General features: G+C 39.2%; 1 protein-coding gene across 1 annotated transcript in view; it reads right to left on the reverse strand.

Moving 5' to 3' along the window:
• The window catches only part of SLC2A13 (solute carrier family 2 member 13), a 322,426-nt gene that overhangs the window by 222,305 nt on the left and 75,796 nt on the right, over positions 1-24,325 (reverse strand). Inside the window, exon 3 of the mRNA XM_036252063.1 lies at positions 14,261-14,469. Coding sequence (XP_036107956.1) covers positions 14,261-14,469 — 209 coding nt within the window. The remainder of the gene's footprint in view (positions 1-14,260; positions 14,470-24,325) is intronic.

A 24,325-nucleotide genomic window follows, 5' to 3' on the forward strand; every position in this document is an offset into this window, starting at 1 on the left:
TGGAGTCGTGTTACTGTCCCAGAATGGAAAGTGCCGTAGGACGTCACACTCCAGCCGCCAGACAGTGCTCCTCTGAAACTGGGACCGAATGACAATGCTGTGAGCAGCACTCGCCAGAGCACCTGTGACAGGAGGTGTCACTTCTAACTCTCTGCTCTCCAGTTTCTAAGTTCAAAGGTGTTGGTTTGAAAAATCCCCTCTGAAGATATTTCTCCGATCCTTCAGGCATAAGGAGAAACTCACCAAAGTGCAGTGGCAGTTACAATAAAAAACGCTTCTAAAAACTGTATATTCCAAAGATATTTACAAAGGATAGCTTCTAAGCAACTACTTGCAAAGAGAGTAGCCTCAATCGTCAAGTGGTTTTACTATATAATGGGGAAGAAGAGGAATAAAATGTTTTCTACACATGCTGAGTGAGGTCTACAATTCACAGAAGAGTGGGAAGGGGTGGATTAATTCTCTGTAACAGCAGGGGGTCTTGTTTCCCACCCTCTGCCCCAGGCCCACAATCTTGTCGGCAAAGAAGAAATATTGACGGCGTGACTGAAATAGGTTATCACCTCCAATAAGGAATGGGAAAAAAAGAAAACAGGAGTTTTTCGCGAAATATAGAATACAGTGGATTAGAATTTCACTTCTCATTCCTTATATGAAACTTACTTTTAAAAATGCACATGTTAATTACTTTTAGCACACCCCTGGTCACTGTGCGGGTCTGTGAATCCTCAACAGCAGCTCTTTCACAGGGTTTATGATCTGCCAGGCACAATTCTCACAGCTTCCTACTTTAATCCCTCAATCTTCAAAGTGATTTTTTGAGACAGACATTACAACAACCTCCATGTTACAGAGTGGAAACGGAAGGATAAAGAGATGTATGATCTTTCTGATGTATTGTTAAATTTGTTTTTTCAATGTTTTGTTTAGAATTTTTGCATCTATGTTCATCAGGGACATTGCCCTGTCGTCTCCGTTTCTCTCTCTCTCTCTCTCTCTCTCTCTCTCTCTCTCTCTCTCTCTCTCTCTCATCTAACTTTGGAATCGGGGTAATGCTGCCCTCATAGAATGAGTCTGGAAGCATTCCTTCCTGTTACACTTTTGGAATATTTTTGAGAAGGACAGACGATAGGTATTACTACTTCTTTAAATGGTTGGTAGAATTAAGCTATAAAGCCGTCTAGTCCTGGACTTCTGTTTGTTGGGAGTTCCCAACTTTGTTATTACTAATCCCTCTGTTCACATTTTCTGTTTCTTCCTGGTTCAGTCTTAGAAGGTTGTATGTCTCCAGGAATCTATCCATTTCTTCCAGGTTGTCCAATTTGTTGGCATATGGTTGTTCACAGTATTCTCTTATGATCCCTTGTATTTGTGGTGTCGGTGTAACTTCTTTGTCATTTCTGATATTTGGGTCTTTTTTTTTTTTCCTTGATGAATCTGGGTCCAGATTTACCAATTTTGTTTAGATTTTCAAAGAACCACCTCTTAGTATCACTTCTTTTAGATTTGGGTCATTTCCTTTTTTAGTGTCCACCTCATTTATTCTTCTCTTTTATGATATCCTTCCTTCTACTAACATGGGGCTTCTGTTTGTCCTTCTTTTCCTAGTTCCTTTAGGTGTAAGGTTAGATGATTTGAGATTTTTCTTGTTTCTTGACATAGTCTGTTTCTTAACATTTCTCTTAAAATTGCTTTTGCTGTAGCCCATAGATTTTGGAACACTGTGTTCCCATTTTCATTTATCTCATGGTATTTTTTTATTTCTTCGTTGACCCACTGGTTGTTTAATAGCATTATTTAGCCTCCAGTATTTGCATTTTTTTCCCCGTTTTCTTTTTTCTAGTTTCTATGATTTTCTTTTTTCTAGTTTCTTTTTTCTATGATTTCTAGTTTCATATTGTTGTGGTCGGTAAAGATGCTTCATATGACTTCACTCTTCTTAAATTTACTGAGACTTCTTTTGTGGACTAACATGTAATCATTCTTAGAGAATGTTTCATGGGCACTTGAGAAGAATGTGTATTTGGCTGTTTTGGGATGGAATGTTCCATATATATCTATTAAGTCCATTTTAATGTATCATCTAAGGCCAATGCTTCTAAGTTGATTTTCTGTCTAGATGATGTATCCATCGATATAAGTCAATGTTAAAGTCCCTTATTATTATTGTGTTCCTGTCACTGTCTTCCTTTATGTGTGTTAATATTTGCTTTAAGTATTTAGGTGCTCCTATGTTAGATGCATACATGTTTACAAGTGTTATACAGTCTTGTTGAATGGATCCCTTTACCATTATATAATTGAGACCCTCTGTGTCTCTTAATACAGTCTTTGCCTTAAATATCTATTTTGTCTTCATGTATAAATACAATTGACATGTATAAATGGTCCCACGCAGTTCAAATGGCGTTTTTCAAAGGCCAACTGCATTTTTGATCTGCAGTTGGTAATTTGCATTTGCAGAGGACGAAGTTATAATCAAATTTTTTATTATGTGGCAGGTTAGCACCCCTAATCTGTGTCGCTCAACAGTCGACTGTATAGATACCCTAGCTTTCTTTTGGTTTCCATTTGCATGAAATATTTTTTTCCATACTTACACTTTCAGTCTGTGTTTGTCCTTACATGTGAAGGGAGTCTCTTGTAGGCATCCTATACATGGGTCTTGCTTTTTAACCATTCAACCACTCTGTGTCTTTTGACTAAAGAATTTAATACATTTACACGTCAAGTTATTACTAACAGATATGTACTTTGCCATTTTGTTCATTGTTTTCTGATAGTTTTGTAGTTCTTTTCTGTTCCTTTTTTCTTTTCTTGCTTTCTTTCCTTGTGGTTGATGAGCTCCTACAGTGTTATGCTCAGGCTCCTTCTCCTTGTGCGTTGTGTATCTACTCTAAGTTTCTGTTTTGTGGTTAGATGAGTCGCACACATAACAGCCTCTATTTATATATATATTTACAAATATATATATTTACATGTATGTGTACACACACACACACATATACATATAAAACAGTCTAAGTTTTTAGCAACTTAAGTTTGAATGTGTTCTAAAACTCTACATTTTATCTCCAGATAGAGTGGGAGGGAGAGAGAGGGAGAGAAAGGGAAAGAGAGAAACATCGACGTGAGAGGGACACATTGACTGGCTGCCTCCCGCACAACCCCGACCGGGACCAGGGACAAACTGCAACTGAGGTACATGCCCTTGACCGGAATTGAACCCGCAATTCATTGGTCCATGGGCCGAGGCTCTACCGCTGAGCCAAACTGGCCAGGGCAACACTTCGTGTTTTTTATTTCACATTTGACATCTTTTCATTTTGTGTATCCCTTACTGATTATTAGAGTTATAGTTGCTTTTACTATTTTTGTCTTTTGAACCTTCGTACTAGCTTTGGAAGTGGCTGATCCACAGTCATGGGCAGGAGCCGGCCGCTCGGAGCAGTAGCCACTTCGGAGGGTCACTGGCACCAGTCACGACAGTCGTGTGGCAGAGCTGGAGCCGCTTCGGCTGGGTGCCGGCCTGGGCAGCAGGTTGGCTGAGGTGGGTCCTTAGGGTAAAACCAACACAGTATAAATCATAATGTCTAATTTTTAGGGTTGTTTTAAGAATCAGTGAGGATATGCGTGCATGTGTGCACACATTTACAAAAGGGAGCATTCAGTAAATAATCATTTTACCAGTATTTTCACACTAGTATTATTCAAATCTGAATAATGAATGTTAAGAAAGAACTAAAAGGTCTCTGCTTTTTATACAAAGCTGGTTTTGAAAGTCTCTGTCCCCTCCCCCTCAGGAAAGGGCTGCTACTGGGTTCAGTTCACTAAAAAATTATTTTGAAGGTTTATTTTCTTCTGAGATGTGCAGTGGGAGTAATTTTCAAGGAAATATCTTTAAAAATTCAGGCAGGTAAATAACTCTACTAAAAATGGGAGATATCCAAGCATACATCGTTTTATTGTACTTTATAGATGTTGTTTACATAGGGAAGCCGAAGCCCTCCACCAGCACAGATTACGACTCATTTTACTGCCAAGCATGTTTTATTGTGGAACTCAACCCTCCGTATCTCAGAGGCATGCCTATGATTAACTTCACAAATCTAGTAATTTTCTCCTACCCATCTGTTTATTGAAGGCGACTCCATTTCAAGCACTACAGAGGCTGGTAAGTGAACAGCAGTATACATCTGTGGTGCGTGCTCAGTAAGACAGTGATTCAAAATACTGCTCGGCGGTTAGACCACAGGGTTAGAGGGTCTGGGGCAGAGTGGTAAAGGAGGAAGACAACCAGTGGTATTTGACCACTCTATCTCCCAAATACAAACTGAATGTACAATAGAAAAGAATTAAGAGTGAGTCCTTTGATTTTTGATTCAAGAAGATCTTTCTGATATTTGTAAATAGACACGTTTCTTCCCATTGCACATGACATGGTTATTAATATTATGATTCCAGAGCCCATTGATGGAACAGTCCTGTTTCCACCAAAAAGTCGCTATTGGTCCATGTGCCCACACCGCTGAGACAAAGACGACTGGGTTTTCTTCAGGATCTTCCCTGACCTTCTCCAAAGACTAAGTAACCTGTAAATGGCAGAGCAATCTGTTTTTTTTTGGGGGGGGTGCAGATTTACAAGGCAGACTATCACCTGTGCTGAGTGATGGATTTAGCGTTAAGTTGGAAACGATCTACCCTGAAGCAGCAATTTAAGAACTATATTCTTTTTGACATGTCTACTCTGTTAGGTGTTTTCCCTCCTGTTTGGTTGCATTCAATGCAGAGAATTACTAAACTTCACAATGTGTTGGGTGGAAAAGAGAACCTGACACAGTCCAAACGCCTCCAGCATGAATTTCTCTTTATGAGATATGGAAGAGACATCCTGGCAAGAAAGCAGAAAGATAAGCCTTTGAATATTACCCATCAACTTACTAGACAATCTGGGTTTTCAATATAAACCAAGGAAAATGACTCGAAAGTCTGCAGGTGAGCTGAAAACCATTCCTCCTCCAATAAGTGTGCAGAGTAGAAAGTCTCCTTCTTGCTGTTCTTTATCCCCATGCAGGAGGGGAGTCGATGACATTTTAAAGTAAAATCCAAGAACTATTCCAATTCTGTTTAAGATTTAAAAAGTCCTCTGAGGTTTAGAAAATCGAGGGCAACCTTTATTTAAATCCATGTTGAGTTAAATAAAGTTTCTTCTAAATAAGTTCTCACACTTAAGAAAGTAAGTTTTACCAAAAACTGAATAGAGTTGTATGTTGTTTTAATATTCTTTCAACTTAGAGCTTGTTAACTTGAGGACAGAGAATTAAAGCAGCTTTCTACGTGACCTTTTGTTTTATTCTACTGTTTACCATGGGAACGGGTAGCAGCCTCACACATGGACCAGTTTTGCAATTTTGCAACAACCTCGAGAATATTAGATATGGAAATATTTTCTATATTCATAAATTTGGAGGTCATCTTGCTGAGAACCAATTTGTCATTATCTATTTCAAGTTTAGCCAGCAAATTATGTGCATTTCTCTGGGTCAGAGAACACGATGCCACTACATGAAGAAAATACAAGCAAAACTACCAGAATTATTGGAAAAAATGACTCCTTCCCTCTAAGTGCAGCAGATGTCAACGGCAATGAGCATCCCACTGAAATGTCATTATGCTGGAATTAGATTGCTAAAGAAACCATGGAAGAATTTCTATCAACATAGGATAAATATCTACCCTCTCTGACCTCTCTGTAGAATATGATTTGTTGAAACGGCCATAGGCAATATCTGGACACAGAAAAAGAAAATGACTTACAAGAAGATAAGACTTGATGTCCTAATTGCAAAATGAATGTAAGAAAAATAAAAAGATGCAGCTGTCCCTTCTTGTACAGGACAGACATGACCCCCAAAGAGATGGAGGTAAATCACATCAAACTTGAACTGAACTCACAGGAGGGTCTTGAATAAATTCTCCTTACATTTTTCCTTTCCACTCTGTGAACTAAACTACTCAACAAAGGGAAAACAAAGTGCCACATTCACCCAGATTACTGAGTTCATTAGCTGATAAAAGTAAGTGATGCATATCCTGTTGGCTTGAATGTTTTTGCAGGTTACATACTGCACAGGTAACCTGAATGCCCCTCACCAATCAGAGAAACCAGGGAGCCGAACGGAATTTCAGTAGGAAGCACTAGGCAGTGCCTCTGGGTTGCTACTTCTCACATACGCCTAAATATTAGATTTTAGTGACTAACGGGCGGGGCCATTTTTCTTGCTGATATTCTTATGTCCAAAATCGTTTTGGAAAGTAACTATGATCTAGGTAATCTAAACTGTTAAAAGATATACAGGGGTGGGCAAAGTAGGTTTACATTCTGAGTACACAAAACAGAGTTCATTTTTGTATTATTATTTATTAATTACTGTATTATTTTCCATATGAACTGTAAACCTACTTTTATACACGCCTGTATATATATATATACTCTGTGTGTGTGTGTGCATGTGTGTAAGCACACAGGATAGGAAATTGAAGAAGTCAAGGAATAACAAAATTTAATGATGTTTGGTGATGGACTGACTTACTGTGGTGATCATTTCACAATGTATACATATATTAAATTATTATGCTGTACTCTCGAAACTAATATCATGTTATATGTCAATTATATCTCAATTACAACAAAGGGAAATTGAAGAAGCCAATTAGAAAGTGCTCTCAAACCAGGTGGTGTAAAGCATGTGAATACAACAACTTCATTTATAGAGTCTGCCCTGTCTCTTTTGTTCATTGATTTTACTTTTCTTGTCGTGGGAGAGAATTCCGAACTGTTCTGAACGGACGCTCCTGACAAAGACTCTCTGCCCTTCTACATGCCCAGTAAATTACGAGACGACCATCTGTCTTCAGTAATATAGGCAGACTCAACTGTTAATACCTGCCTAAAGAATTCACCCAGGAGAGAAACGCCAAACACTGTTAACTTCATGTCTATCAAACTGAGGGATACATGCCTCAGGGCGTGTATATAACAGAATGATGAAACACATAAAACCAATGAATAAACACTGAAGATATTCAGGAAAAAAAAACACAACATTTTTTAGAGCCAATAAAACAGTTACATTATAGGACAGAATACGAACTTGTGTTCATTTCTAGGATAAAACATAAAAATTCAAATAAATGTCGAGCTTACTGCAGCTGCCTTTTCCTATGGTACCCAGGCTCCCAAAGGCCGGCCTCTCTCCACTCACCTTTGAGGCTAAGTGGAAATGTTTGCAAATTATTGCCTGAAGTAAAACCTAGATCTCTCTCAGGTTTCTTCTTCTGTTGTACATAGAAATTATGACTCTATTACATGTCTATTCAACATGAAATAAACTAGAGAGACCAACTATAAGACATTAGCGACAACATGACAGAAATAATAAATATATCACTTTGTACTCAAATTTGCTTTTGACTCTAAAAACAGTAATCGTGTCTCTACTAATTCAAAGCTTAGTCTTGGCAACCTGGGATGAATTAAGATAAATAGTTTCACAGCAATGTCTTAAAAATGTAGTACATGTACACTTTATAACTATTATCAAAACTTCCAAGAAAATCAATGTGGTTCACTTAATGACATGTAGAATTTTGCACCTGCTATTCCTTCTGTCTGGAACACTCTTCCCTTCGGTTCTCTGCATTCCTGATTCTTTCTCAACCATCAAATTCACCTCCTCAAAGAAGCCTTTCCTAACAACCCCACCCAAAGTAGCCCCTCTTCAGTCCCACTATAACTGTGACAATCCTGTTTGTTTCCTTCTAGGACATGACCACAATTTCAGTTACTTGATAATTATATCCTCTTTTATAGCATCTGTTTGCCTTTCCCTAAGAGAATAGACCAGAACCTTGTCAGTCTTAGTTACTGTCACATCCCCATCTCTACTGTCACTCAATCAATATTTGTGAATGAAGACCACTGCGCAGTATTTAGAAGTTAAAACACACACACACACACGGAGGCATTTCTCACAGACTTTTGAAACTCTAAAAAATCAGACTGTGAAGCTGTTATAATCTGGCTCCCTTTTCTTACAACCCTAAAAAGAAACTGGGGTTCAGCAACCACCCCAAATCCTTCAGGATTACACGTTTGGGGCGGAGCCAGCACTAGTCTTTGTTTCCCTGTCTCTCACTCCGGGGAGCTTTGCAAACCAAGCTGTTGTTTCTTCCAGTCTCACTTTATTAGTCATACAGGATGTGTAAACAGTGCTAAACACACTGAAAACCAATTGCTCGCTTCTTGACACAAAGACTGCCCCCTTTTTGCCGTTGGTAGTGGAGAAGTCCCATGCTAAGGGGGTGGGGGCCTTGATGCCACCTGAGAGAGGGAATCCCATTCAGTCCCGTCTTCTACGCCGGCCTCCCCCTGCTGCGGCTCTATTCAGAGCAGCCGCCTTAATCACTGAGAAAGTCACAGGGTGTGCTCCGAAACTAGTCTAAGGAAGTCAATGCCATATACACTGACATCTCACACATCCAACAATTAATTTAACAAATACGTACTTGAGTAACTCTACCTATTTTTCTCAAAGAGATTAAATTTAAACTCAAGTAACCAAGAAAAAAAATCCCACAAAAGGAGAAGGGTCACATAAGCAAGTGCCTTCTAGAAAAGGACCTGATTCACTGATCTGGAACTGGACCTATTTGGAAGTGAACAGGTAACAGGTAAGTAAGCCACCATGTCTAACCATAAAACACTTCTCCCTAAAAGAGACGACAGGGGTCTTATCAATCCATTCCATTCTAACCCTCTGGAATATCTGAGTGTTCTGTGGTGGCTAGGTCAAGATTCTTCCCTCTGGCAGCCTCCCCCCACTACCCATCATTCCTAGGCTTGAAACCAGGGCTCCACATTCACCCCCCCAAAATCCATGGACCAGTCAGACCAGGTCACTGCCTGACCCTTCAACGCAATGGCTGACATGTCTTCTCTGGGCCAGGGTGTTTTTATCAGCTCGAAGTTAGCTGTGTCTTCATGTGTACTTGTCCATGTAGCCTACCATTTTCAAATGTAAATGACCAAGGGCCAGGACCCTGCCAGTTTGTTAACACAAACCCTAGGAATGTCTATTTTCCAACTAACCCAACACCGAGTCTTGCTCCACCGAGTCTTGCTCCTTGACATGACAACACTGAGATAAAATTCATACTTGTGCAGAACATGTTTCCCTGTGGCCAGATTTCAGTCATAAAAGCAAGGCCCCAAGTCTCTGGTGCCATTAACAATGGCACTTTTGTCTTTATGCATTCATGCCATGATGCGATTTAAAATATTGGCCTAGCTAGTGTGGTTCAGTGGTTGAGGGTTGACCCATGCACCACAAGGTCGCCAGTTCAATTCCCAGTCAGGGCACATGCCCAGGTTGTGGGCCTGATCCCCAGTGGGGGCCATGTAGGAGGTGGCCAATGGATGTTCTCTCTCATTGATGTTTCTATCTCTCTCTCCCTCTCCCTTTCTCTCTCTCTAAAGTCAATAAAGGGGAAAAAACTAAATAAAAATAAAAATGAACATGAGATTTGTTTTCAAATGAAGCAAGACAATAGTACTCAAATAATACAAATCCACAAATGGCTAAATTATTAATCCCATTATTCACAATCTTAAGAATATTTACCCAAGCATGAGACAAATATTATTAGGATCCAGTAGGTAACAGTATTTTTAAAAACTTGTGCCAAATGTGCATACAAAGCAATCTTAGGAAATAGGTAAAAAGCTGAATATTTTATCTACACCCAAGAAATAGTTTAGTTCCCAAAGACCTCTGATAAAATTTACAGCAGATGTAGATAATTGCAATCCTATGTAACTCAAATTTCTAAAGAAAATTGTTTTTAAATCCATTTGTCTATACATTCCAAGTAGTCATGGAACTCACACAGTGTGTCGTCAACAGTGCAAGGCCAGACAGACTGATTTTTTTTTTTTTTATTATCCTCACCTGAGGACATTTTTCCTTTTGTTCAGATAGAGTGGGAGGGAGAGAGAGGAAGAGAGAAAGAGAGAGAAACATCGATGTGAAAGGGACAGTGACAAACTGCAACTGAGGTACGCGCCCTTAGCGGAAACCGAACCCGGGTCTCTCTGGACCACAGGCCGATGCTCCAGCCGCTGAGCCAAACCGGCCAGAGCCAGACAGGCCAATTTTGAAGTAGTCATAAAGAAGGCACATGCTCAGTGCTTTGCAGTAAAGTCAATGGTATTCCTACTGTTAAACAAGAAGCCTTTTTCATGACATTGTTTTCTTATCCTTTACATAAATTAACAAAAACTTTTGTTGCAAGCAGCATTTAATAACCCAATACTCTGAAAAGTTTTCCACTTGCACATTATTAACCCATGGGTTTCAAGTATTCTGATTACCACAAAAACAACCTCATGTTTCATTCAAGCTGCTGCTGCGAGGAATTTAGACAGGAGCATAAAGAAGTAATTTGTAATTTAAACAGACATTTAAAATCATACTTTTAAAATTTACACAATGTTGAATTCTGTAAAAGTACATTACTTTGTTCAAGCAAAATTCCCTTTACTGGTTGCACTAATGTGCTATTCTGGAGATGCCGTGAATGCCAGGCACACAGTACTTGCTCTGAAACTGTTACTAATGACCTTCACCTAGAAGGGACTTACAATCAGTTGGGGCTTTGGTCTGAGCAAGAAGGAAATCAAATCACACTACTGTACTTTATATAAAGTGAAGCCAAGCCATGTGTGCTAACGCAGTAGTCAGCGTCTGCAGTGCGCATTTTATTGTTTCAGGAAAGCGCAGTCTTCAGCTCCACCAACAAGCATAGAAAAAGGTGAGGGAACAGACCTTCCAAGTGCATGTATGACACAGATCAATAAAGAGGTGCGTGTGTTTGGCATTTTCTCAGGTATAAAAATAATTTGAGTAATATAAGTCAGCATCTTCATTTAAGCTGCCAGTTAATGTAAAGGCAAAAGGAAGGTCAAGAGAAAACAAAAACAGTTTTGGGAAATGTGAATCCAGCAGGCTGGTGTTGAGAAAATGTGTTGTAAAATGTCTACCTCCTCCCGTCATTTGCATCCTGTAAATCACTTACCCAAATCAGCCTGTCAGGATCATAGATTCTGCCTGAGAATTTAGTAAATCCCTACATGACTCCTCTGAAAATAAATCCATCAACATACATTAATTAGAAACTTCCTCTTTCTTTGGTTTTCTGACATGGCATAATTACACTAGATGGTTAACTAAACAGTTTAATGAAAACAGGAAAACACAAAATGATTCCAAAACTAGTATATGAAGGTATTTTTATTGTTTATAAAAATTAGTATGGAAATTAACATAACATGCAAACAAATATTTAATTTTACTTAAGTGATTTATTTTGACAGATCACATAACTTTTAAATTAATATGGAAGTCAATAATGCACACATATCTTTACATATGACAAATTTATATATAAAATAAACATACTCAATGGGCAAAACCTAAAAGCATTTCCCTTAAGATCAGGAACAAGACTGGGATGTCTGCTTTCACCACCCTTATTTAACATAGCACTAGAAGTTCTAGCCACAGCGATCAGACAAACAGAAGAAATAAAAGGCATCCAAATTGGAAAGGAGGAAGTAAAACAGTCATTATTTGAGGATAACATGATACAGAAAACCCTAAAGACTCCACCAAAAAACTACTAGATCTAATAAATGAATTTGGCAAAGTTGCAGGATACAAAATCAATACCAAGAAATTGGTGGCATTTTTATATATCAATAATGAAATCTCAGAAAGAGAAACTAAAAAAACAACCCCATTTACTATTGCAACAACAACAACAATAAAAATAAAGTCCCTAGGCCCTGGCCGGTTTGGCTCAGCGGTTAGAGCATCAGCCTGCGGTCCCGAGAGACCTGGGTTCGGTTCCCACTAAGGGCAGTTTGTCCCCGGCCCTGGTTGGTCGTGCGGGTGGCAGCCACTCGATGTGTCCCTTTCACGTCGATGTTTCTCTCTCTCTCTCTTCCTCTCTCTCCCTCCCACTCTACCTGAACAAAAAAATGGAAAAATGTCCTCAGGTGAGGATAAAAAATAAATAAATAAATACGTTTCCTAGGAATATACTTAACCAAGGAGATAAAAGACCTGTTGTACTCAGAAAACTACTGGACACTGAAGAAAAAAAATTAAGCAAGATACAACTAAGTGGAAGCATATACCATGTTCACGGATTACAAGAATTAACATCACTAAAATGTCCATACTTTTTAGATTCAAGGCAATTCCTAATAAAATACCAATAGCATATATCACAAATCTAGAAAAAAATAATCCAAAAATTTATATGGAACCAAAAAAAGAGCATGAATAGCCAAGCAATCCTGAAAAAGAACAAAGTTAAAGGTATCACAATACTGGATATCAAACTACACTATAAGGCCATTGTAATCAAGACAGCCTGATATTGGCATAAGAACAGGCATATAGACCTATGGGACAGAACAGAGAGCCCAAAAGTCAATCCACTCCTGTACAGTCAATTAATATTTTACAAAGGAGGCAAGAGCATACAATGGAGTAAAGACAGTCTCTTCAATAAATGGTGTTGGGAAAATTGGACAGGTATGTACATAAAAATGAAACTAGACCACCATCTTATACCATACACAAGAGTAAACTCAAAATGGACTAAAGACTTAAATGTAAGTCACAAAACCATCAAAATCCTAGAAGAAAACATAGGTAGTAAAATCTCAGACATCTCTTGCAGCAATATTTTTGCTGATATGTCACTGAGGGCAAGGGAAACTAAAAAAAAATAAATTAATAAACAGATGGGACTATATCAAGCTAAAGAGATTCTGCACAGCAACAAATGGAAACAGAACCTACTGTAGAGAAGAACATATCGTCAATGATACATCCGATAAGGGATTAATTTCCAAAATATATAAAGAACATATAAAACTCAACACCAGGAAGACAAACAACCTAATTATAAAATGGACAAAGGGCCCTGGCTGGTTTGGATCAGTGGTTAGAGGGTTGGCCCATGGACCAATGAGTCACAGGTTCAATTCTAGTCAAGGGCATGTACCTTGGTTGTGGTTCATCCCTGGCCCTGGTCAGGGTCATGCGGAAGACAACCAGTGGATGTGTCCCTCTCACATCAATGTTTCTCTCTCTCCCGCTCTCTCTCCCTCCCTCCCACTCTATCTGAAGACTGAATAGACACTTCTTCAAAGAGGCACAAAGATGGCCAGTAGATATATGGAAAAATGTTCAACGTCACTAATCATCAGAGAGATGCAAATTAAAACTACAATGAGGTATCATCTCACACCTGTCAGAATGGCTACTATCAATAAATCAACAAACAACAAGTGCTCATGAGGGTGTGGAGAAAAGGGGACTCTGGTACACTGCTGCTGGGAATGCAGACCGGTGCAGCCACTGTGGAAAACAGTAGGGAGTTTCCGCAAAAATTAGAAGTGGAACTGCCTTTTGAACCAGTGATCTCACTTCTGGGAATATGTCCTAAGAATTATGAAACACCAATGAGATAGAATATATGCACCCCTTTGTTCATTACAGCATTATTTACAATATCCAAGATCTGAAAACAGCCAAGTGCCCATCAGCAGATGAGTGGATAAAAAAATCTGTGGTACATGTACACAATAGAATACTCCTGGGGTGCCAGAGGGGAGGAGGGTGACTGGATAAAGAAAGTGAAGGGATTAGATAAAGAACATACAAACATACCCCATGGACAAGGGCAGTAATGTGGGGAAGGCCAAGGGAGGGGGGGGGGGTGGGTCAAAGTGGGCAAAGGGGGTGGGAAATGTGGGACATCTGCAATAATGTCAGCATTAAAATGTTTAAATAAAAATAATAATAAATAATAAAATAAATATGCACTCAAAAAATACCCATGCTCACAAAATAATGACAACTATGTCAAGTATATCCAATTTAGAAAGAATAATTAAAATAATTAAAAATTAAAATAATTATGTGAGGATAGCAGCATCATGGGGGTGTTTTTCTTCATTCTTTTATTACATTATTTTATGGCTTAGAATATTAAAAATATATTTTTTTGGTTCTACACATAAAACCACTACATAATTTAAAGCTGTTAAATAATACTAAAATATAATTTCTAAATAAAACCACTGTGTAGTTTTAAAATTCATGTTAGTACAAAATCCACATACCTGAACCAACCTCTTTTTCCTCTTCTTCAATGTTGTTTTTGATGCTATCGTATTCTTCATCAATGGTCTGATTACCACGCATCTGAGACAAAATTCTACGGGCCTTCTGAGTCTGTCCTTTCTGAATAAGCCATCGAGGGCTTTCAGGTAAAAAGAGAAAGCCAAAAAACTGTATAACTGCTGGAATTGCTGCAAGTCCCAACATGTACCTGCAATAAAAGAACCCATATATTATTATAAAATTTGGTCTTATTAGTACCACACTGGGAACAATATCTAATGCTAAATTGGTGCAAATGATTTTTCTTTTTATTATATGTGTGTGTGTTTGATCAGAAAAAAAGGATATTTTTATGCCGTAGTGAGAAACTGAAAAATGAGAGAAGTCTAATTCTTTTCTCACACAAATTACAATGAAAAAGAACAGGCAAAATTCACAATAGTTATCTATAGGCGTTCTCATGCAAAACACCACAATCACCATCCTACCTAATACTAATATATGCGATATAATTCTGTATTCTACAATATAAAATGGGATTAAGACAAAAATCTGATATGTTTAAAAGATATACTTTTCAATGAAATGCCCAAATTGATTTTAGTTATTCCTGATTAGTTATGATTTAATTTTTCTATGAAGCATCATGTTCACCCTCATTAACTAAGGAGTAGAAGCCCATGTTAAAAAACAGATGGAGTTAGATGCAAATAATCATTATTAAAATGAAAGAATTGCAAGCAAACAAAAAACAAAGCAAAAAAAAAAAAGAACTCTGGTCATGTTTTAAGTTACGTCTTTTTAAAAATGGTGACAAAATTCTACATAGCAAATAAAATATCATTTTAAACCCATCAGCAAAATAAAAAAAGTAATACGAGTCAATCCGTATTAAAAGATCTCTCCAAATTATTCTGACCATCGGGCTGATATCCTAACATCTCTAGGACTCAGTCTTTTTGAACTAAGGGGTTAAATTAAGTAAACTTCAAAGTCTCTTTCAAGTGAAAACTGTCCATGAATCTAGGACGCCTGGATGTTTTCTGTTGACCCAAGTTTCCTGGGTATGTTCCGTGACACATTCATGATGGCAGAGCTCAGAAGACCAACCCTGATTACTTAACAACCCTGCTCAGAGCAGTGATAAACCAGTGAGAAGTCACCTGACTCAATATGCTTTTCAAAGCTATTCTGATTTTAAAGCTACGTTAAACCCAAAGCATAGCAAGCTTGGAGGCTCCAGATAATGTATCTTGTGAAAAAGTCGGTGGTTTTTTTGGTTAAGCAACTTCATTTTAATTGGTAAACAGCAGGAGAAAAACATACCATTGTCACGTGGGTATTAGGAATAACTCCTCCAAAGAGTAGCTAAAACTACATCCGGAAACAGAAAAATTAACTAAGATTTAGAAAGTAAACAAGGCATTTATGAATGACTGACTAAATGAATCACTTGGCCTCCTGTATTAAAAGAAATTTTGTTAGAAGTGTTTTATATTTTAAGCCATGGGCTGTGATAACGGAGAATCACTCCTTCTGCTCACCCATGAACAGTGTTTTAACCTCAATTTATGTCCCTGTGCCTTGTATTATAATAAATTATTTACTTGTCCCACTAGATTGCATATTTTATTTGGTGTTCAGCACAGCACCTAATAAAGTATCTTGAACGCTGTAAAAAGTTAGTAAATGTTGTATGAAATGATGCAGTTTATAACTCAGTTTATACAGCTTATCTATCCACATTTCTGTATGAACTAAACAGAAATAACTGTGATTCACACTCATACACAGCACTACCTCATGCAGCAGCTCTTCTGGATCATTTAGCTCTGCAAACTTACATGCACAGTGATTCTTTCCAATAAAACCATTTGTTATTCTAGATACAGCTAGACCTTCCCTTCTGAAGATGACTCATCTAAAGAAGGCTTCCTGGGAATCTTCAGATCAGAGCCAGAGAGATCAGCTCATACAAATGCATATTTCTGGCCTCTTCCCCTTAAAATGTTTACTTGTATAACCAGATCTGTTACTAAAAGGTAGGTTTTATTGCTGTAAATCAGTGATTTTCAACCAGTGTGCCACAAGAACTTAAAAAACATGCCATACACCTGACTATTTAGCCAGAGGCACTGGTGACCTCTTTTCCCTTAGATTATCAAGTTAAAAAAAAAAAAAAATGACTACAGCCAACATAACAATAGCCGTCAGGTGTGACTGAATCAAAATTATACTTATTTTTTTTTGTTATACTGGCAAAATATGTATTTTCTGGTGTGCTACAAAATTTTAGTAATTAGTTTATGTGTGCCATGAGATGAAAAAGGTTGAAAATCACAGATGTGAGTGAAATTTCTATTCGGTTGTACTCTCTTAAAGAAAAGGTTATATATTAATGTATTGCCAATTATTTAAAAGAAAAGCAATAAACAGGTAAACACCAAATATACTAGACTAGAAAATAAATTTTAAAAGTCCTAAACATGAAAGCCTTTGTGTTTCATTTCTCTACCCCTTTAATGATCTTTCCTTCTGTTCTCCAAATACCCTTTAGGATAAATTAAGATTAAAGAGCTGCACAGAATCCTTCAAAGAAACACTTAAAATGAATATATAAACTGAATCATTTTCAGGCACAAAGATGCTCACATAATATTTCACACTTTACTACTCCACTATTTAATCCTAGAACACAATCTTTTTAAAAACTAAAAGGAAAATGACAAAAAGTAAAGAAAAATGCAAACATACATATTAGCTAGCCTGTTTCTTAAGCGAGCTACGGAAGACAGAATCCTTCAGCTCTCCAGCATGTGAAATCGGGTAAGTGCCAAGAGTCTAAGTCTGAAATTTACAATTCAATTCCCTAATGCCAGGGTGGGGATGGGGGGGGGGGGGGAGAACTGGTACCTTACTGCCAATATTGAAGGATATTGAAGGCTGACTCCAGAGACTACTCAAGATAAAACATGTTTTATACATTTACATCCTAATGTTTCTCTTCTAGAAGTAAAACAAAGGAAGTTATTTTTACTATATTTTAATTACCTTTCATGGTAAAGATATTTTGATAGGGCATCTGATATATAATCTCAAACACAATAAACATGCTCCTGAAGGCAAGAAGAAGAAGGAAGAAGAAGGAAGAAGGAAGAAGGAAGAAGGAAGAAGGAAGAAGGAAGAAGGAAGAAGGAAGAAGGAAGAAGAAGAAGAAGAAGAAGAAGAAGAAGAAGAAGAAGAAGATATTTTGATGGGAATAAATTTCCATGGCTTTGTAGAGACCAAATACATAAGATGGGCAGGGGAGGGGGCTAGCTGTGATATGTGACGGAGACAGCAGAGGAACAGACCAGGGTCACACTTCAGCTGTGGGCATTCTAACCACAAAACCTGGGTCAAATTACTTAACATTTTAATGCACATGTGACAATGTCCAGTTCATAGGACAGTTGGGATAATTAGGGGGAAATCACCCAGTTGGTACCAAAAATGGAGATGTTCAGCAAAAAATGTTTTCGCCTCCCTGATTCCCTCCCCCGCTTAATTCGATGCAACTTTTCTATCTCGGCTCTATCATCCACCCAAACCTCTGGTAGGTAGAACTAACCAATTTCATTCTTGAGGAAAAACCATGCCTCTGCAAATGTGCAGATGGCAGATAAATAACAGGCTGCTTTGCTGTAGCAATGATGAGAACTTCATTGTGCAACTAAAAGGGCAGGGGCTCTACAGACTTAGTTAAGGCAGTATTAGGGGTTCAGTCCCCTAAATCCAAGGAAATCATAAACCAGAACGATGACAATGTATACTGATATGACAAACAGTGCACTGATAAACTAGGGCAATCCCTCAACAAGCTGTCCCCTACTTTATTATTAGTTAAATCAAGGGTTCTAAACCCTGGCTTCACATTAGACTCATCCAGGGGGCTTTAAAATATACTCTGTCCAGCCTTTGCCCAACCAGGAGTTTTGTCTAATTGGTCTGGGCTCCAGTTCCAGGGCGTCCCCTTTAATTAAAAGCTCCTGGGTGGTGCTAATGTGCACTCATGGCTGAGAACCACTGACCTAAGTGATGAGAAAACCCATGGGATCAAAGGGAACAATAAGCACCCAGAGTCCACACCTTCGGCAAAGGCTGTTTGCCTCCTGGAGGCAAGAGAGCACACCAACCAGACAGGAAGGGAGATTGGTGGGGTCTAGCAAAACTGCCAAGCTTTCCTGAATTCTAAAAATCTTTAGAATGTTCTTTGGCATCATGATCACTCACTGAAAGGTACCTTTCAAACTTTCAAACATGAAATGAACAGATACGCTCTTTTCTGGTCCAGCTATCATCAGTACCAGCACCTGCCTTCCAGAAGATGAAGGATGCGCGTGATGCTTTCAATCAGTGTGGTCGGGCCAGCTAGCAACAACGGAGACAAGCCCAGCTACTTCCTCTCAGGTTAAGACTTCTGCCCAGTGCCAAGACTGAAGCTCTGTGAATCCAAGATCCTGCATTCCTGGGTGCCAGCACTCCCACTGTGGCTGGGCAGACCTGCTGCTGCTGAGGGCCAGGTACCCGACACAAAACCAGACCGGTCCTTCAATGACCTGAACATTGGCCATCATTCTTGCTTTAAAGGAGTCACATGCTCTGACCTATGGCGCTAAATACAAGTGTCTTCTAACAGATGGCCATTTCAGACAGAATTTAGCAGTTCATTATTGTCCCCCTTCTCTGAACAGATAACAACAAGATTACCTGATAACATAATCAACTGAGATTGACTAAAAATGGCGACGAAGTGAATGGAGCGACACAGACCATCTCCCAAGACCAAACTGGATTTACAACGAAAATAAAGGCAAACCGTCAGGAAAGGGCAGCAGAAAGACATCTTGGAGGACCACTTAACCAGAAACACCCACTCAATCCTGGTAGGCTTGCGAGGACGCGAGAGGGGACCGAGAGCCTGGGGTCCTCAGCGGCCTGGGCAGGGGCCAGGGAACTCGGCTGGAAGTTACTGCTACCGCCTCCCTTCCCACCTTGCATGGGCCCTGGAAACTCTGTAGCCGGCTAAACTCTCCGCTGGAGCCGCACAGACTCGCGGGCACCAGGGGACTCAGCGGGACCAGAGAACTCGGCGGGAAGTTTCTGCTACCGCCTCCCTTGCCACCCTGCATGGGCCCTGGGAACTCTGCTGCCTGCTAAACTCTCCGCTGGAGCCACACAGACTCCCGGAGACCAGGGGACTCAGCAGGATTCTGCTACCAAGGCTGAGTCCCGCGAACTCTGCGTGCTAAGCCCTCGGTGGGTGCCGCACAGACTCGCGGGGACCAGGGGACTGTGCTGGACGCTACTGCCAACCTCTGCAGTGTCCCGCTACCGCGTCTCAGTCCTGGGGCTTCTGCTGAGTTCAACCCCCGAAGCTGGTGCCAGAGTCTAGGCCGCCCTTGGCTGGAAGCAGCGCCCTCGGGTTAAAAGTCCCAGGCGGCTCCACAACGCAGAGTCTGGACAGAGGCTAAAGTGGCAGCAGCCAGTCACCTTGGGCTCCGGCAGAGGGAAGGCAGACTGGACTGAAACTGTGTGGGGACACTCGGGTTTTGGAGGGTGCTAAGAGCTTTTGCTGAGTGCAGCCACGCAGGACTGTGGTCATTTTACTCCTTCTCAGGGCCCTGGAAAGAGGAGGCGGCCCCTCCCTCAGAGATTCAACCCCACCTGGTGGCCATTGAAATGCTAATTGAGGCCCATTAACAACGAACACCTGCCTCACTCTCAGGAAATCCTCTTACACTGAGTACCTGAGGGAGTTTTTCAGGCAACTCAGAAACCAAGGGTCTGCAGGTGACCTCCACTAATAGCCTCCAGGCAAAAAAAAAAGCTAGAGGATAACTACCATTCCCTGGGCATGCAACACTAACCAGAAAAGCTAAGACTTGACGGTGGTGTTTAAAGTGGGTCCTCCCTGGCGCATCCAAACCCAGGAGAGGGAGCCACAAACAGCAGAACACCAACACCCACTAGGAAAACTTGGCAGACTCCAAAGCCCACTGTGATAGCCAAAATGGTGAGAAACAGAAACAAAAGCCAAATGAAAGAACAAGAGACTTCTACAGAAGATGAAATAAATGAGGTGCAGTTAAGCAAGTTAACAGAACTAGAATTTAGAGCCATGATGTTGCGGAAGCTCAACAGCATGTGTAAGGACATGAGCACCATGAGTAAAGACATAGAAATGTTGAAAACAAACCAGTTGGAAATGAAAAACCAACAGGAAGAAATGAAGAATGACATATCAGAAATGAAAAACACATTGGAAGGTCTAAAAAGTAGAGTAAGGGAAGCTGAAGACTGGATCAGTGAATTAGAAGACAGGCTAGAAGAAATCAACCAATCAGAAAACAAAAAGGAAAAAACGATTATAAAACAGGAAGACGGCTTAAGAGAACTGTGGGACAACTGGAAACGGAATAATAATCGCATCATAGGAGTCCCTGAAGAAGAAGTAAGTAAGCGAGGGCTAGAGAATATATTCAAAGAAATAGTGACAGAAAACTTCCCTAATTTGGTGAAGGAAGATGGCATTCAAGTTCAAGTAGAGCAGAGAGCCCCAAGTAAGAAGAACCCAAACAGGCCCACACCAAGACACATAGTAATCAAACTGCCAAAAATTAAAGACAAAGAGAGAATCCTAAAAGCAGCAAGAGATAAGCAACAGGTTACCTACAAAGGAAACCCCGTAAGGCTCTCAGCTGACTTTTTACAAGAAACACTACAGGTTAGAAGGGAATGGCATAAAGTAATCAAGGTCATGAAAAACAAGGATCTGAATCCAAGACTACTCTACCCAGCAAGGCTATCATTCAAAACGGAAGGTCAAATAAAGAGCTTTTCAGACAAAAAAAGGCTAAGGGAATGCATTAGCACCAAACCAGCACTGCAAGAAATGTTAAAAGGACTGCTGTAATTACCAGGAGAAATGGGAAGGAAAATAGAACCACACTAAACAAAAATGGCAATAAATAAGTACATATCAATAATCACCTTAAATGTAAATGGACTGAATGCTCCCATAAAAAGACACAGAGTAGCTGATTGGATAAGAAAGCATGACTCCTCTATATGTTGTTTACAAGAGACCCACCTCACAACAAAAGACTCACATAGATTGAAAGTGAAGGGATGGAAAAAAATCTTTCAAGCAAACGGAAAAGAAAAAAAAGCTGGGGTAGCAATATTTATATCTGATAAAATAGACTTCAGAATGAAGGCCATAACTAGAGACAAAGAAGGCCACTACGTAATATTGAAAGGATCTATCCAACAGGAAGATATAACCTTGATAAACATATATGCACCCAATATAGGAGCACCAAAATATATTAAAAAACTATTGGAGGACTTCAAAGGAGAAATCGATAGCAATACAATCATAGCAGGGGACTTCAACAACCCGCTCACATCACTGGAAAGATCCTCTAGACAAAAAATTAACAAGGAAACAGAGACTCTAAATGAAGCACTAGACCAAATGGATTTAATAGATATCTACAGAGAACTACACCCCAAAACTACAGAATTCACATTCTTCTCAAGTGCACATGGAACATTCTCAAAGATAGATCACATGTTAGGGCACAAACTAAGTCTCTACAAGTTCATGAAGATTGAAATTATATCAAGCATCTTCTCAGACCACAATGGCATGAAACTAGAAATCAATTGCAAGAAGAACATACAAAGACATTTGAACACATGGAAGCTATATAGCATGTTATTAAACAATGATTGGGTCACCGAGGAGATCAAGGAAGAAATCAAAAACTTCCTGGAAATCAATGAAAATGAGGACACAACAACACAAAATCTATGGGATGCAGCGAAAGCAGTTCTGAGAGGGAAGTTCATAGCACTACAGGCCTACCTCAAAAAACAAGAAAAATCTCTAATAGACTATCTAACCTCACAACATAAAGAACTAGAGAGCAAACAAAAAGAAAACCCCAGGGCAAGTAGAAAGAAGGAAATAGTAAGGATCAGAGCAGAAATAAATGACATAGAGACCAAAAAAACAATTCAGAGGATCAATAAAACAAAGACCTGGTTTTTCGAAAAGATAAACAAGATTGATGGACCCTTTGCTAGACTCACCAAGAAACAAAGAGAGAGAACCCAAATACATAAAATCAGAAATGAAAGAGGAGAGATAACAACTGACACCACAGAAATACAAAAGATCGTTAACAAATACTATGAACAATTATACGGCAACAAATTTGAAAATCTAAGCCAAATGGACACATTTCTAGAAACACAGTCTCCCAAAACTGGATCAGGAAGAGATAGAAAACTTGAACAGACCAATAACAACAGAAGAAATTGAAGATGTAATCAAGACTCTCCCAGCAAACAAAAACCCAGGCCCGGATGGCTTCACGGGGGAGTTTTACCGAACATTCAAAGAAGAACTAATACCCATTCTCCTCAAACTATTTCAAAAAATTCAAGAAGAAGGAAGACTTCCAAACTCGTTTTATGAAGCCAGCATAATTCTAATTCCAAAACCAGAAAAAGACACAACAAAGAAAGAAAACTACAGGCCAATATCCCTGATGAACATAGATGCCAAAATCCTGAACAAAATACTAGCAAATCGAATCCAGCAATATACCAAAAAAATTTTCTACCATGACCAAGTGGGATTCATCCCAGGGATGCAAGGCTGGTACAATATTCGCAAATCCATAAATGTGATATACCACATAAATAAAATGAAGAATAAAAACCACATGACAATATCAATAGATGCTGAAAAAGCCTTCGACAAAATCCAGCATCCATTTCTGATAAAAACGCTCAGCAGTGTGGGAATAGAGGGATCATATCTAGACATAATAAAGGCCATATATGAAAGACCTACAGCCAACATCATACTCAATGGGCAAAAACTAAAAGCATTTCCCTTAAGAACAGGAACAAGGCAAGGATGCCCACTTTTGCCACTCCTATTTAACATAGTACTGGAAGTCTTAGCCACAGCAATCAGACAGGAAGAAAAAATAAAAGGGATCCAAATTGGAAAGGAGGAAGTGAAATTGTTATTATTTGCAGATGACATGATACTGTACATAGAAAACCCCAAAGACTCCACCAAAAGTTTACTAGACTTAACAAATGAATTTGGCAAAGTAGCAGGATACAAAATTAACATCAAGAAATCGATGGCATTCTTATACACCAATGATGAACTCACAGAAAGAGAAACTAAGCAAACAATCCCATTTACCATTGTAGCAAAAAAAATTAAGATACCTAGGAATGAACTTAACCAAAGAAATAAAGGACCTATTCGCAGAAAACTACAGGTCATTGAAAAAAGAAATAGAGCAAGATATAAAAAAGTGGAAGCACATACCCTGTTCTTGGATTGGGAGAATTAACATCATTAAAATGTCCATATTACCCAAAGCAATATATAGATTCAATGCAATCCCCATCAAAATACCAATGGCATACTTCACAGAATTAGAACAATTACTTCAAAAGTTCATATGGAACCAAAAAAGGCCTCGAATAGCCACAGCAATCTTGAAAAGGAAGAACAAAGTTGGAGGGATCACAATACCAGATTTCAGGTTATACTACAAAGCCACTATAATCAAAACAGCCTGGTACTGGCACAAGAACAGGTATATAGACCAGTGGAACAGAATAGAGAACCTAGAAATGGACCCAAGGCAATATGCTCAATTAATATTTGACAAAGGTGGCAAAAGCATACAGTGGAGTAAGGACAGCCTCTTTAATAAATGGTGCTGGGAAAATTGGACAGCTACTTGCAGAAAAATGAAACTAGACCATCAACTTACACCCTACACCAGAATAAACTCAAAATGGATAAAAAACTTAAATGTAACTCATGAATCCATAAAAATCCTAGAAGAGACTGTGGGCAACAAATTTCAGACATCATACGCAGCAGAATTTTTACTGACACATCACCTAAGGCGATAGAAACAAAGAAGAAAATGAACACATGGGACTACATCAAACTCAAAAGCTTCTGCACAGCGAAA

Source organism: Molossus molossus, unplaced genomic scaffold (assembly GCF_014108415.1).
Source record: "Molossus molossus isolate mMolMol1 unplaced genomic scaffold, mMolMol1.p scaffold_m16_p_10, whole genome shotgun sequence".
In the NCBI taxonomy this organism is placed as follows: domain Eukaryota; kingdom Metazoa; phylum Chordata; class Mammalia; order Chiroptera; family Molossidae; genus Molossus; species Molossus molossus.